The sequence below is a fragment of the Blastomyces gilchristii genome, assembly GCF_000003855.2.
Source record: "Blastomyces gilchristii SLH14081 genomic scaffold supercont1.5, whole genome shotgun sequence".
NCBI classification, from domain to species: domain Eukaryota; kingdom Fungi; phylum Ascomycota; class Eurotiomycetes; order Onygenales; family Ajellomycetaceae; genus Blastomyces; species Blastomyces gilchristii.
Genome location: NW_003101678.1, coordinates 86,588 through 100,642, shown reverse-complemented (window position 1 = coordinate 100,642; position 14,055 = coordinate 86,588). Strand labels below are relative to the sequence as shown.

Below are 14,055 nucleotides of genomic sequence, written 5' to 3'. Positions count from 1 at the left end.
AGAGTTTGATATATATATATATTTTTATCAGTTTGAAGACCATGAGCTCCTACAAAGCCATAGTCTCACTGAATCTACGAATTATGTAGTTCGCTCGCTGGCCGCACCTTACAGGTTTCGGAACTCACATGCATTGTATCCAGTAGGTACGAATGGCATAGGCGTGATTCCAGCCCTTGAAGTCCTTGATTTTTTCCTTGCTTCCCTGTCACCTTACCTTGGACTGTTGCACTACCTCCTGTGATTCCCATTGGATCTGGAGAGTAGAGTAGATTACGCTGTAGATATCCATACAGGGTCGATCGTCTGGGGCTGACTCTTCAGCCGCAGCTAGCCCTCTTTGGCCAAGTCCGGCAACCCTAATAAAGCCTCCTTCAACTTCATACTTCATCCATCTATCCCGTCCCCTCCTCCCCTTCTCTCCTCTTCTTCTTTCTTTTCTCTTCTTTTCTTTCCTCACCCTCCTCCATTTTCTCCTCCAGACGAGAAGACTGAACATATTGTCCACTGCACCTCCTACCCGCTGAGGGCCTGTCTCTAACCCCCCAACAACATATCGCCATTGCGGCAACAATACCTACTACATGTGCGCCCACCCAATCCTACCTCCCATTCTTCCAACCATCCCTTCTCTTCATCCTCTTCCAACCGCCATAATCCCAATCTTCACCTCGAACGGCGCAATACTACCAATTCTCAACATAATAACATTGGTACTGCCCCGTCGGGATTCCCCGTGCGCAATGACGATGAATCTCTTTCTCTCCAAACCCAATGCCAGTCTTTACCGTCCTTTACTGCTGCTTCTTCTGTTTATACCGCTGCTCCTGCAGCTTCAAATTTGTCTTCTTCTTCCTCATTTTTTCTCGGATCTATTCATTCTTCGGCTTCTCTCCGGCAGCCATCTTCACTCGCTTCCCCCCAGTACAAACAAAATAATGATATTTCAAACCAATTGAGGGAGGATGATACCCCCTTCGTCAATTGCTATCTGCCCTCTGATTCTCTCGCATTTCCCCTACATTCCGATGCGCTTGCTTCTCATGCACACGATATTAACGCTGCTACGACTGCCCCGACGCCCCCCTGGCTGGACTTGCTTGAGCTTGACCATAATCTCAACCAGGATGACCAGTCGCTTAGCTCCCCGGTATTATTGCCAGCCGAGACTGGGTTGCAAACCGAGGCGGCGTCAACATTGTTAAATCCACGCTCCAGTGCGTCTGTTTCTGCTGCTATTGCTGAATACAACTTCCAATACCCATATTCCAAAGGGGTTGAGCTAGATTTTGATGAATCGCTTTTACTGACTGCGCAAGGTGGGTTTCAATTTAAATTGTTTATTTTCTTCGTTTGAATGGCCGTATAGCTGTTGATTCAAGTCCCACTCCCGCGTCCCCAGAAAGAGACTGTCCCAATTTGTAAGAAGAGAGAGAGAGAAAAGAGGACTCTATTTTTTAACGCACTAAATATAGATTCGTTCGCGACATCAACGCAACCAGATACGCAATATTCTCTACCAGATTTCAACCATCGGCCAAGCAACGTTGGACAGTATTTTATGTCTCCTCAAAGCATTCACAATCAAAACATCATGCATCTACAACGCGGTGCAGCCATCCCACCACCATCCCAATCACCGGTTCTAACTCACCATATCCAGCCAAAGCCATCTTCATCTCAACGACCGACTCCATTCACAAGCACTTCCCCAGCCCCTTCTTTCACCAACACTCAACATTCTACCCCTTCATCAACGCAAACTCCACGGTCTCCTTCTGCAGTGACTAAAGCAGGGCCAACGGACCGTGCCGCTGACAAGCGACGACGCAACACGCTTGCTGCCCGCCGCTTCCGCCAGAAGCAGCACGATCGCGTTGCGGAGCTAGAGCGGGCACTGGAAAGCGTGTGCAGGGAGAGGGATGAATTGAAGATGCAGGCTGCCAGGTGGGAAGGAGAGGTTGTCGCGTTGAGAGGAATGTTGCGTAAAAAGAGTTCATGATTAGGATGTTTTCCTTCGGTTTTGGTTGGTGGGGTTGGGTTTCTTGAACTTTCATGTTCATTTTTTTTCAGGTGAAAGTAAATGGATTGGTGAGTGTAGAAGTTCTTCTCATATTGGGTTGAGCTTTGACTCGCTTAATTCTGGTTCTGGTACTGGTTTGTTCTTTTGTTGCTAGCCTGTTTCTCTTGCTGCAGTTCCAATTTGTTTTTTGCTTTTCTTTTCCTTTTTCTTTCTTTCTTTCTTTCTTTTCTTTTTCTCTTTTTTTTTTTTTTTTTTTATTTTTTATTTTTTTTTATTTTTTTTACTAAAAACTAAATTGATTCATATTTGCCTTCACCATTGTGTTTCTGTGTCCAGTTTAACTTTTTCTTTGTTCCTTCTCTTCATCCTTGATCAGCCTATTTATTTTGTTGTCTTCCTCCTATACATGATATTCATTGCCTGTTCCTTCTGCCTCCCTCACTTCACTTCCCAACCCGGCGCGCGGAAAGGGAAACTTGAATTTCTCGTACAAGACGACTATTAATTAGCACTCTATTCCGCCCTTAATGAAAAAGAAAGGCAGCAAATTGTCAGAGGTCAAAGACACGGGGAAGGAGAGAAACGAGTATACGAATCAGACGATGTCGGCTCTCCAATTCTCTGAAAAAAGGGCTTGTCTTCCTATTTTCGCCCCTTTCGAGATGCGTCATGCCTCATTTATATGTTTTGAGGTTTGGCAGGTTGGAGGAAGTATGTCATCATTTCGTTCATTTTGTGGAGCCTTCAAGGGGGGTTAGGTAGGGAGGGTAGATTGCTTGTCCCCTGAAACAGCATTAAAGTGGCTGGGGATAGGGGGCAAAAGGGTATTGATTGGAAAGGGAATTTAAGCATTGGAATATTCGGATTGGGGCCAACAATGTTGGGGTAAGGAAGGAAAATGAGATAAACTTATCTAGGTACTTTACCTAACAATGCATTCCTTGTTCTCGATTGGATTCAACAGAGCGGTTAGGGCGAGCATGATGTGGGATTCTGTCCGTTTCTCTCCATTCCGTTCGCCCCTTATTTATCCTCCTTCTACTCAGCGGCGGGATTTGAGGATCCTTCCTTATCTTCGGAGTGCAGGCGGTCTTGACCTTTTACTACGCCTGCATGTGTATACATACATGGTGATTCTACAGCGTAGAGATGAGTCCTTGTTCGTTTATTGTATACGGAGAGGAATGACAGATATATATCGCGGAATCTACAACTTTGCGTCAAGTGATATATTGCCCTACTAAGTATTGTTGTAAATAAGCAACAATTACAGATTATAACAAACATTCATTTTACTTTAATTTTTTTCTATCTCAGTTACACATGGCTAGTTTTTTGTTGTTCATCACAGGTTACCCCTCATGTTCCTTGTAAATGCAATTATCAAAAATGATTGAGTTGGTAGTAAATTTTCTATATATACATAATTATGTCAGGATGCATAATTCTTATGCTAGATGAGTGCTGATGATGCGGGATGAGTCATTATGAACAAGCCTAACTAACTACTGGGTTGCACTATTATACACCTATTATTGCATATATAATTTTTCTCTTTCTTGAATTTAAGGGACATAGATTGGGTATCCAGCAAAAAGAGGCGGTTGAGATTGAAGCAACCCCTTCCACCCTGTCCACTCCAGCCCGCAAAATCATTTCAATAGCTGCAACCAACCAAAGTGGAGAGAGAGAAACAAGCCTTGGGAAGAATAATTACAGTGTAAATAAACAAATCCTCATTATTTTTCACACTGCATCTTTGTTATTAGAATTCAGAAGAGGAATCTTCTATGTTGACTCCTCCCCTTCCCTCGTGGCCACCGCGTGTTTCTGTTCTTTGTCCATAACTCTGCCCTGCAATGGCCTGCATCCACCCTCACTCATATATTCTCTCAAATGCAAGGCCCACGCTGCGGGCACACATGGCAATGCACGAAAACATAGGGAAATGCTTTTTGTTGTTTTTTGTGATCGTTAAACTTTTCGGAATCTTGGAGCGCCAGCAGATAACTAATCTCTGCAAAACCCCCCCTGGATCTTCCATTCAGGAACAATGAGCCAGCATCCTATCCTCCACAGTAGATATTCTCAGTGTTGAACATGAGCCAAAACAGAGTACTAAACAAGCACACCTCCCCTTCCCCAGCTGGAATAAATACTAGACATCTAGCCGAGACAACGCGATCGGCCAGACAGCGTTCCAGCCCTGAAAGTCGTTTCTTTTAGTCAGGCAGGAATCGCAGCCAACAAATCGCAGCGCGCGGGGGGGATATTTTGCACTTCTTCTCCTTACATTCACAAGCCTGTCTGTATACAGACTGTACAAGCGTTTGGTTTCCGAAGATACCACTTATAGGCTACCTGCATGGTATACGAGGCGTTGTTGTCCGCGGCATCGGTTCCCACCTCACCTTCACTGTTCAAATCTCCTCAACGGATGTCCTCGGCGGCCCACAGTCAACATAGACGGCAACCTACATACGGCTCGGTATGGTATGCAGTGAGGTGGCATGGAATACGGGGGGGACGGGGAGAGAAGACAACGGCGCTGGTTCAACCCTGCCCTTTTGTGTCTTTTTAACACTGCGATGGAGCACTTTATCCTCTATCCGCAAAGAAACCGCCCATTCTAGCACGATCCAGCTACCGCTAAAATCTTCGGAAACCGACCAAACCAGTCTCCATCCCATCCTTCATCTTAACGGGTTGGGGGGATTGATTGGGGCAATTTGCCCGTAGTTTTACACCTATCCATGCTTGCATCCCCGAGAACTACAGCTGTCGATCTTCCTCCGCTGCTCTCACCTTCCAGCCCGCTAGAAGTCGGCACATAAATACTCAGGTGTTCTCGCTGGGCCTTTTGTTTTGGTATGATGATTTTACTTGCAGCATAACCATACCTACTGCCCCTGGCGCAGGAGCGAAAATTTCCGTTTTCGGGGACGGGCAGCATACTTCATTTCCAGCTTCGATTTCCTCTTTTCCAATTTTTTTTTTTTTTTTTTTTTCCCTCGCGAGAAACTTCCAAAGGACGAGAGAGGGATGATTTGTGTGGTATTTTGAACTAATCTGATTCGAATTTCGAATCCGACGTACATATATAACATGGCGATCAGATCGATGGTGGCTCTGCGCCTTGTATTGGTGTTCGCCTTGATACAGTCGGTTGTTGCGAGTGTAAGGTTACCGAATAACCCCATGCTTATTGGACGTGTGCATACTTTATTTTAACAGGGGGAATAATAAAAAACGAAAAGAAAAGAAAGACAAGAGGAAGAAGAAGAAGCCAAGAAGAAAAATGATCCCTAGTATTTTCTTCCTGTTGCCTGTCATTCCCCCCAAAAAAATGCAATTGAGTTATATATATACTATCCTGTCCCACCTCTGACGATCTTACGGCTAAAAACTTAACTAATTTTTTGCAAATCAATCAGTGGAGAAACACAGTCTCAACCCCCAGCACAGAATCCGACAAAGATGACCTAACAGCCCGCTACCCAGTCCATAAAATCAAAATCCCCATAGACCACTTCCGCTCCGACCCACGCTACGAACCCCACACGGAAGAAAAGTTCGATGTTCGCTACTGGTTCGATGCCAGCCATTACAAGAAAGGCGGCCCGATAATCGTGTTACACGGCGGTGAGACAAACGGCGAGGGCCGCCTCCCATTCCTGCAAAAGGGCATTGTGAAAATTCTCAGCGAGGCTACCAATGGCCTTGGTGTCATCCTTGAACACCGGTACTATGGCGAGAGCTTCCCGACAGCGAACCTGTCGACGGAGAGTTTGCGTTTCTTGACCACCGAGCAGGCGTTGGCGGACTCGGCGTATTTTGCGCAGAATGTTGTGTTTGAGGGGTTTGAGGATGTGGATTTGACGGCGAAGGGGGGTAATGCGCCGTGGATTATTTATGGAGGGTCGTATGCCGGGGCGCAGGTGGTATGGCTTTTTTTTTTTTTTTTTTTCCTGGTATATTTCTCTCTGAGGGCGAGGAGTACCCTGGACAGTTTCAATTGTCCAGGCACTGATATCGTACGCAGGCATTCCTTCGCGTCGAGTATCCCGATATCTTCTGGGGCGCCATCTCATCCTCAGGCGTGCCAAAGGCCATCTACGACTTCTGGGAATACTTCGAGCCTGTCCGCAAATACGGCCCGCCAGAATGTATCTCCACCACGCAAAAATTCGTTGACATGGTCGATAAAATCATAATCGGCCTCAACGACTCCGAAAAAACGAAGAGATTGAAATCCCTGTTCGGTCTGGGAGAACTGACCCATCACGATGACTTTGTATATTCCCTTGCGTGGGGCATCAGCTATTGGCAGTCAGTCAACTGGGACCCGGCCATCTCGACGCGGAAATTCGACTACTACTGCGGAAACCTCACGGCAGATGAGTTGTTGTATGACAACGGTGATAAGAAGGAGGAGGCGAAGGAGCTCCTTACTGCTGGAGGTTATGGGAAGGAAGCAGATGCTTTGGCGAATCGACTACTCAATTTCGCCGGCTTCGTTTATGTCGATCAAGTGACTGGCTGTGAGAGGAGGGAGCAGACACTGGACGAATGTCTAGGGCAACATGAGCTGCCGTGGTTTAAGAATGATAGCCTTGCGCTAGCGGACTATCGGTGCTGGCCATATCAGGTTTGCACAGAGTGAGTGGAATCCCTTGTCCCGTGCTTCTTCCGAGATTTTTTTTAGATCCGATGAAAGAAGGAGCGAAACCAGGTAGAAACCTCGGATTTTATATCCAAGAATCCGGACTGACTCTTCTGGGTCTTGTTCAATTTTTTAATAGATGGGGCTATCTCCAAGTCGGAAGCACCGTCCCCAAAGACCAAATGCCCGTGATCTCGCGCCTAGTCGACCTCGAGTACGCCAGCATAATGTGTCGAAAAGCCTTTGACATCCACAAGCCATCGGATGTTGACAGGGTCAACAAGTATGGCGGGTTGGACATTGAATATGATCGGCTGGCTTTCGTCGATGGAGAAGTCGACCCTTGGCGTCCAGCAGGACCTCATGCGGAAGGGGCTAGACCACGAAAGAACACGATCAACAAGCCGTTTATTTTGATAGAGGGGGCGGGTCACCATTGTGAGTGTTGATTCCACTTTCTGTTGGGATCTCTGTTAATTAGAACTCCTCCATGTTTTTTAGGGGATGAGAATGGCTTGTTCCCGAATGAGACCACACCGGATCTCCCGCCGAAACCCGTGGTAAAGGCACAGGCAGAGGAAGTTAAGTTTGTGAGGAGGTGGGTGAAGGGTAAGTTTCCCCTAATAATTCGTTCATCTGGTGATCGTTTTTCGTCCAAGGAGACTTTTGGCACCTTGAGACCTCTGCCATACATACCTGGACTCAACTGACAAGATACTTCTTCTTCTTTTTTTTTTTTCCCAGACTGGAAAAAGAAAAAGAGCTGCGGCAAGTATTAGGCAGCAGGCGACAGATGACCTCCTGTGAGGGTAGAAGACAAGAGCGATATGGTTCATGAGGATACCTGATGCTATTTTGTTCAAAATAGTCTGTAGATATTCGTGTCAATTGATATGTCAATGGTTCATCTGATAACCGCAAATTGTCCACGCAGAGAGGTAGTTTTCTCGCGACAGATATTTCTGCCTGCGGTTAATGATAGGGTAACTACTACTACTAGTATCTTCCGCGATTACATAGCAGGGATTCTCAACCCTTGAAATAGCATGGATGGATCGCCTGTCAGTCTGTCAGAAGCGATGTCAGAAGCGATGTCAGACGCTAGCCACAGTGTTTGCGGGTCAGCTGGGCGTTGGTGTTGTCTTTGTTCCGTTGGTGGCTTCGATGGACGGGAATAGTTCTTCAAATCCCCCCGTATTCAGGTCAAGTCATCTGCCCTGCCTGGCACGGTAGAAGCGACAACATCTCTGATCCCGTTCATTTATTAGCTGGTTGCGTACGGAGTAGTGCGGGGGGGGGGGGGGGTGTCAACTCCTGTACGTAGTATACGTATACACCATCCACGCCTCTATCGTCCTCTTGTATGTACTCTCGGAGTCCACGCGATTTGAGCGTCTTCACACTGGTGCTGGTGGGATTCACTCCTTTGATGCTTGATCTAGATCATTTTTTGTTCTCCAGCGACCCTGAACTACGGGCCAATTGATTCCCTGCATTGCTGCACGGGAATAGGGAATTGCGGATATGCCGCTGACTAGTAGGGGTCAAAGGCCAAACAAACCGTATATGTAAGCCCTTGTCCAGGGCCCAGACTTGGGGGAATAGAAAAAAAAAAGAAAGAGAAAAGGTAGACAATGGACGGATGGTGATTCGTTGGTGATTGCGCAGTGTTTGAACGTTTTTTGGTCGCCAAACCCCGGCAGTGGTGATGATGATATTAATCATATTAGGTATTCGAACAATTTTCCTTGCCGAAACGATTGCGATAGGAGAGGTCTCGGGCTGGGGTGTGAAACACGTCGTTATTAATAATAAATATTATGTAGTTATTATTGTCGTCATTGTCACCAATGTGCTGTCGCCTCTGCCAGGGAATTCTTTGCCCTATTCGGCTGTTGGGATTAGTTATTATTGATGACTTCGAGAGCAAGTTGTTGCTTAACGATTCCCGAGCTATTAAAACTAGCGTTTTTAGCCACACTTTTCTGCTCTGGAACAACCCGGCATTATTCACAAAGTGAAGCAGGAAAAAAAAAAAAAAAAAAAAAAAAAAAAAAAAAAAAAAAAAAAGAACAAGAAGAAGAAGAAGAAGACGGTCACGCGAATAATAATATCCTAGGTTGTTGACCTTACAAACGAACGTTAATAAAGTAGATATGAAATAAGTATCAACAAACACCACCTCCAATCCAAGGTTTGCCCGAGAACTCTCCAGCAGCACCACCAAAAAGTCAACCACCAGCCAAAGCTTATTATATCCAGCAATCCACCCCATTACAAGCCCCTACTCTTCTTCTCCTTGATATTTTGTCTTTCTCCAACGGTTGGCCATATAAACCGTCACCCTGGCTCACCCGCAGAGCCCCCGGAGCATCGAGCTGGTCGCATTCGATCGTCCTTCCTCCGCCTCAACCACTACTGCCTCCGCCGCAAACGGTCTACAATCCCCCCCACACCACCTTTCACCGTGACCGCTTAGGCCTCGTCAAAAAGGATAGAAGAGGAGGAAGAGGTGCATCGGATCCTGCTTCTTCTGCTCCCAGTTCAGCTGTTGCTCCGAGACGGTGGTGGAAAAGAGTAGAGGGTTATTTTGCTCAACCTGCGGAAGTTGGAACGAGGCAATCACTTGAAAGCGGAATAGATAAATGGGAAGCACAGCAGGATTCTGACGACGAATATTCTGAGAAGGGGGGTGTTGTTAGGAATAGGAATACAGGACGGCGCCGTTGGGAGACACCTATTACCCGGGCAAGGGTTGACAACGACATTATGAAGTTCTCCCACAGCATCCAGTTCAATGCCGTGCCGGACTGGAGCAGCTCTTATATTGCGTATAGCAATCTGAAGAAACTGTGAGTTACTGTTCTGTCTCCAACTATGCCCCTTTTAACGAACTTGTGCTATGATAATCTATCCTATTCCGTTTGAAGTCGTTGCTACCCTTTGGTACAGTTACAAGATTTGCTTTTGTTTACTATCGCTAAAACTTTTCCTGTCTGGTGGTGTTCAGGATATACTCGCTCGAAAGGCAGGTCAATCGCGTCGACGAAGCAGGCGAAAATGTCGAGTCCGCTCCCCTCCTCGATGCCTCCGTGGACACTGATGTTGTCTTCCGCCGTGCTCTTGACGGCGAGCTAGAGAAGATATGCTCTTTCTTCCAGCCAACTGAGACAGAGCTTTACGAAGAGGTTGAAAGCGTTGTCAGAGATGAAGAAGCGTATATCCAAGAAACGAAAGGGTTGGATATGGATTCCGTCGGGAACACAGTAGTCCGAACTCGCACACTGAGCTTCAATGCTCGACGTCGTCTTGAAGGCCCTCTCCGCAATTTGGGATTCGGAGGTGGGGGCAGGGATGCACAAGGCAGGGATGTGCGCGCTAGCATGGCCAGCGAAACCGCAGCGGATGAAGAAGCTGCTAATAATCCGGACGCCAACACTGATGATGATATGGACATGGATGAGTCCCGGGGTCAGGATGGCCGTCGTCGCTCCTCCTGGAAGGACTATCACAAGCATGCAGCTAGCGAACCGCTAGATCGTATCGTGAGCGATATGAGCGAATCGAGAATTCAGGGTGGTGGCTTCGATCCTGATCATGATTCTACAGTCGATCCAAGCTATTCCGCATTGTATAATGCTGGCGTATCGCTGAAGAAACGTATCATTAGCAGCTACGTTTCACTCTGCGACCTCAAGTCGTTCATCCAACTAAATCGGACGGGCTTCGCGAAGGCTTTGAAGAAGTATGATAAAATCCTTGACCGCAGCCTTAGACGCCAGTATATGAACACGACGGTCTCAACTGCCTATCCGTTTACGAATCCCGTAATGGAGCGACTCAATGGCCATATTGCCAGAATCGAGCAGCTCTATGCAGACCTCGTCACTAAGGGTGACCTCGCACTTTCTAAACGGGAATTGAGATTACATCTCAGGGAGCATGTTGTATGGGAACGGAACACGGTCTGGCGAGAAATGATTGGCATTGAACGCAAAGCACAAGCGGCCAATATGGGCGTACGCAGGACACTTCTTGCAGGAGATCAGGACCCCCTGACTGCACAGAGACAGGGTGATGAGCTGGAACCCACTACCAAGGAGATTGTGACTCCTGTAGGAAGATGTCCTGTCCCGGCGTGGCTACTAAGCTCTACATTTTTCACGCTGATCGGCATCGTGGTTATATTCCTTGTTATGCTAGTACTTCCCATTATGTCGAAGCCAGAGCAACAGAATTGTCTAGCGATGTTGGTTTTCGTCAGTCTGCTATGGTCTACTGAGGTAAGGTACACTGTTGTTTTTACCTCTACGGGCGTCTGGTATAATATACTGATAAAAGATATGGTAAATATAGGCGATTCCCCTTTTCGTCACATCATTGCTTGTCCCCTTCCTTGTGGTCACTCTTCGCATTATGCGAACCGAAGAGCAGCCTTATAGGCGCTTGAACACCAAAGAAGCAGCCGGAGCTGCTTTCGCGGCAATGTGGACGCCTGTTATCATGCTCTTGCTTGGTGGCTTTACCATTGCTGCCGCGTTGTCAAAATATGACATTGCCCGCAGGATGGCAACGTTTGTCTTGAGCAAAGCGGGAACGAAACCACGAATTGTTTTGGTCACGAACATGTTTGTCAGTATGATCTTGAGTATGTTCATTAGCAATGTAGCAGCTCCGGTTTTGTGCTTCTCCATCATCCAGGTTAGTTATTTCCCAAGACTTTCTCCTCCAACAAACAATGCTCAATATATCTGATTGACTGATGGCGACTAATAAAACAAACAGCCAATGCTCCGAAACCTCCCCACCGACTCACGTTTCACCAAAGCCCTTATCCTCGGCATCGCCCTAGCTTCCAACATCGGCGGTGCGGCGTCCCCAATTGCTTCCCCACAGAACATCATCGCCCTCCAAAATATGACCCCTGCGATAAGCTGGGGTACCTGGTTCTTCATCGCCCTTCCCGTCTGCATCATCTGCATCATCCTAACCTGGCTTCTCCTCCTCATCACTTTCCGCCCAGGCCGTGGCACGACCATTGTCCCCATCCGGCCCGTCAAGGACAAATTCTCCGGTGTGCAATGGTTCATCACTCTCGTGACTCTCTTCACCATCGTCCTCTGGTGCGTCAGCCACGAGCTCGAAGAGACCTTCGGCGACATGGGCGTCATCGCCATCATCCCCCTGGTGTTATTTTTTGGCACTGGCATCCTCACCAAGGAAGACTTCAATAATTTCCTCTGGACCATCATTATCCTCGCCTCGGGTGGTCTTTGTCTAGGACGCGCCGTCACCTCGTCAGGTCTCTTGCACACCATCGCCAAAGCCATCACGGAACGCGTGGCTAATTTCAGCTTGTATGGTGTCCTCTTGACATTTACAGGCCTCATATTAGTCGTGGCGACATTCATCTCGCATACCGTTGCCGCCCTCATTATGCTCCCACTCGTCAAACAGGTGGGCGCGAGCATGGATCAGCCCCATCCCAATCTGCTTGTTATGGGAAGTGCGCTCATTTGCTCTGTCGCCATGGGCCTGCCGACGAGCGGGTTTCCGAATATGAGTGAGTACCTAGCTACATTTTGAGCCTTGTTTGTGCATATTTGCGTCTTTTATCATCCGCTAACCTCATTTCCTTCCTTACTTATAGCTGCTATTATGATGGAAGTCCCCGAAACCGGCCAAAGATACCTCCGTGTCCGTCACTTTATCACGCGTGGTGTCCCGGCGAGTATCTTCTCATGGGGTGTCGTGGTGACCGTTGGCTATGGGTTGATGGTTGTTGCTGATTTGTAAATTCTGCATGCTCTGATCGCGGACTCTTTTTACTTTTCTTTTTTGTCTCCACCTTCAATTTTCTCTACTACCATTAGATTTTGACTACGTTCCTCACTTGCGTAGTTCAGTTTGTATCTTTATTTTTTTTACTTTTTTATTTTTTTTTGTCCTCGCATTAAGGGATGGACACGCTGGGTTTAGCAAGCATTCTACTTCCCTCTGTTACTTTTATTTCTTTATTATTTCTAGACGTGCGTTGTGTAAATTGAATGAATTAATGGAGGGAATGTACCCGGCGTTCTTGTGCACTGTTCTGCTGTTCTGTTTGTCGCCTAATATATATATATATATATATATATTCTTCATTTTCATTTTTTTTTTCATACTTCTCTTAAAGTTTTTTGATGTCCTTTGTTATAAATTGTAACTACCTTGACAAGTGCAGATCAGCATTTCTGCTATTCTTTTATTCCTCTTTCTCTATATAAATATAACTATATAAAATATGAATTTTTAATCTGAAATATCAACTATAATGTAATTCACATGTGAGTTAGTGTAGACTAGCCAGTGAGACTATGAATTTCACATTTAGTCTCATTTAATCTGATCTTATATATTTCTTAGAATGAGTCTCATCAGAACTGAGTATCTAAAAATTCTGAAAATGAATCATTTTTTTCAGAAATGATGTGAAAAATTGTAAGAATAAGTGCTTGCAGGTAGACTGACCGTGTGACCATGTCTGAGACCAGGACCAGAATATTTGATGATTTCATTACCAATTTGATTATTATTATTATTATTATTATTATTCTTTCATTATACTCATATGCAAGCGGAGCTTATGATGAGTCCTTGCGTGATGTTAAATACAGACCAAGTGTTGATTATACAGGAGGAAATACAGGTGTTGAGACCATGTCAAGATAACAAGAACATAGGAAATACAAAGGAGTGACAATTAAATACATGCGATAATAACTTCTTATCCCAGGAACATAGAGCAATTTGTTGGAGTGATTTGTACACCTCTGTATTTATTAGAAACCTGAGGTGCTTGAGTTCTGGATTTAATGTATTCCCTGCGGGTTTTGAACCCACACACCTTGGTTTCCCATGCCAAGGCACTAACGTGATCAACCACCCAACGCCCGCTTACACCCAACGCCCGCCATTTCGCCATCATGATGATGAAATATTTTCATCAATATCTCAACAACGCAATTAGATTTTAAGGTGATATATTATATGATGAAAATATATATAGAAAATTACATATAAAAATATACAGCTAATTCTGTAGATATTTATTAAGCTTAATAACTCATCTGGAATATGAAATCTTGAATGAAGACAGATTGTGGCGGGCTGCGCCCGATCAATCATATAGACTATTTCATTACACTCCATAGATTCCCATTCTCCCGCCCCGAAGCTCCGATTCTCGGCTGCCGATCCTCGGCCGACCATAGATTCTTATTCTTCCGCCCCGAAGCTCTGATTCTCAGTCACTGATCCTCAGCTGAAAAACTCATGGAATTTCTATTCTTCCACCCTGAAGCTTCACTGTGTACACATATAAATATTC

At 45.9% G+C, this 14,055-nt stretch overlaps 3 protein-coding genes across 3 annotated transcripts; all 3 read left to right on the top strand.

Moving 5' to 3' along the window:
- The first annotated feature begins 8 nt into the window (after window positions 1-8).
- On the top strand, window positions 9-3,458 carry BDBG_03172 (uncharacterized protein). The gene is made up of 2 exons (XM_031721142.1): window positions 9-1,319; window positions 1,476-3,458. The coding sequence occupies exon 2, from the start codon at window positions 1,562-1,564 to the stop codon at window positions 2,000-2,002; it is 441 nt and encodes a 146-aa protein (XP_031577577.1). The 5' UTR covers window positions 9-1,319; window positions 1,476-1,561; the 3' UTR covers window positions 2,003-3,458.
- A 1,579-nt stretch (window positions 3,459-5,037) lies between these two features.
- Window positions 5,038-7,882, top strand: BDBG_03171 (extracelular serine carboxypeptidase). The gene is made up of 6 exons (XM_031721141.1): window positions 5,038-5,200; window positions 5,458-5,964; window positions 6,066-6,682; window positions 6,826-7,124; window positions 7,188-7,295; window positions 7,431-7,882. Exons 1-6 carry the CDS (start codon window positions 5,129-5,131, stop codon window positions 7,463-7,465), a joined length of 1,638 nt encoding a protein of 545 aa, XP_031577576.1. The 5' UTR covers window positions 5,038-5,128; the 3' UTR covers window positions 7,466-7,882.
- Window positions 7,883-7,887: 5 nt separating this feature from the next.
- On the top strand, window positions 7,888-13,053 carry BDBG_03170 (SPX domain-containing protein). Its single transcript, XM_002625960.2, has 5 exons — window positions 7,888-9,538; window positions 9,697-10,969; window positions 11,043-11,387; window positions 11,472-12,249; window positions 12,337-13,053. The coding sequence occupies exons 1-5, from the start codon at window positions 9,456-9,458 to the stop codon at window positions 12,480-12,482; spliced, it is 2,625 nt and encodes an 874-aa protein (XP_002626006.1). The 5' UTR covers window positions 7,888-9,455; the 3' UTR covers window positions 12,483-13,053.
- The last annotated feature ends 1,002 nt before the right edge of the window (window positions 13,054-14,055 follow it).

Excerpts from the sequence above, each read along its gene's own strand:
- BDBG_03172 (XM_031721142.1), top strand. The coding sequence starts at position 1,562 with ATGTCTCCTCAAAGCATTCACAATCAAAACATCATGCATCTACAACGC.
- BDBG_03171 (XM_031721141.1), top strand. The coding sequence starts at position 5,129 with ATGGCGATCAGATCGATGGTGGCTCTGCGCCTTGTATTGGTGTTCGCC. Across the intron at positions 5,965-6,065 it reads CGTATGCCGGGGCGCAGGTG|GCATTCCTTCGCGTCGAGTA; the intron begins GTATGGCTTTTT and ends TATCGTACGCAG. Across the intron at positions 6,683-6,825 it reads CCATATCAGGTTTGCACAGA|ATGGGGCTATCTCCAAGTCG; the intron begins GTGAGTGGAATC and ends ATTTTTTAATAG.
- BDBG_03170 (XM_002625960.2), top strand. The coding sequence starts at position 9,456 with ATGAAGTTCTCCCACAGCATCCAGTTCAATGCCGTGCCGGACTGGAGC. Across the intron at positions 9,539-9,696 it reads TATAGCAATCTGAAGAAACT|GATATACTCGCTCGAAAGGC; the intron begins GTGAGTTACTGT and ends GGTGGTGTTCAG. Across the intron at positions 12,250-12,336 it reads GAGCGGGTTTCCGAATATGA|CTGCTATTATGATGGAAGTC; the intron begins GTGAGTACCTAG and ends CCTTACTTATAG.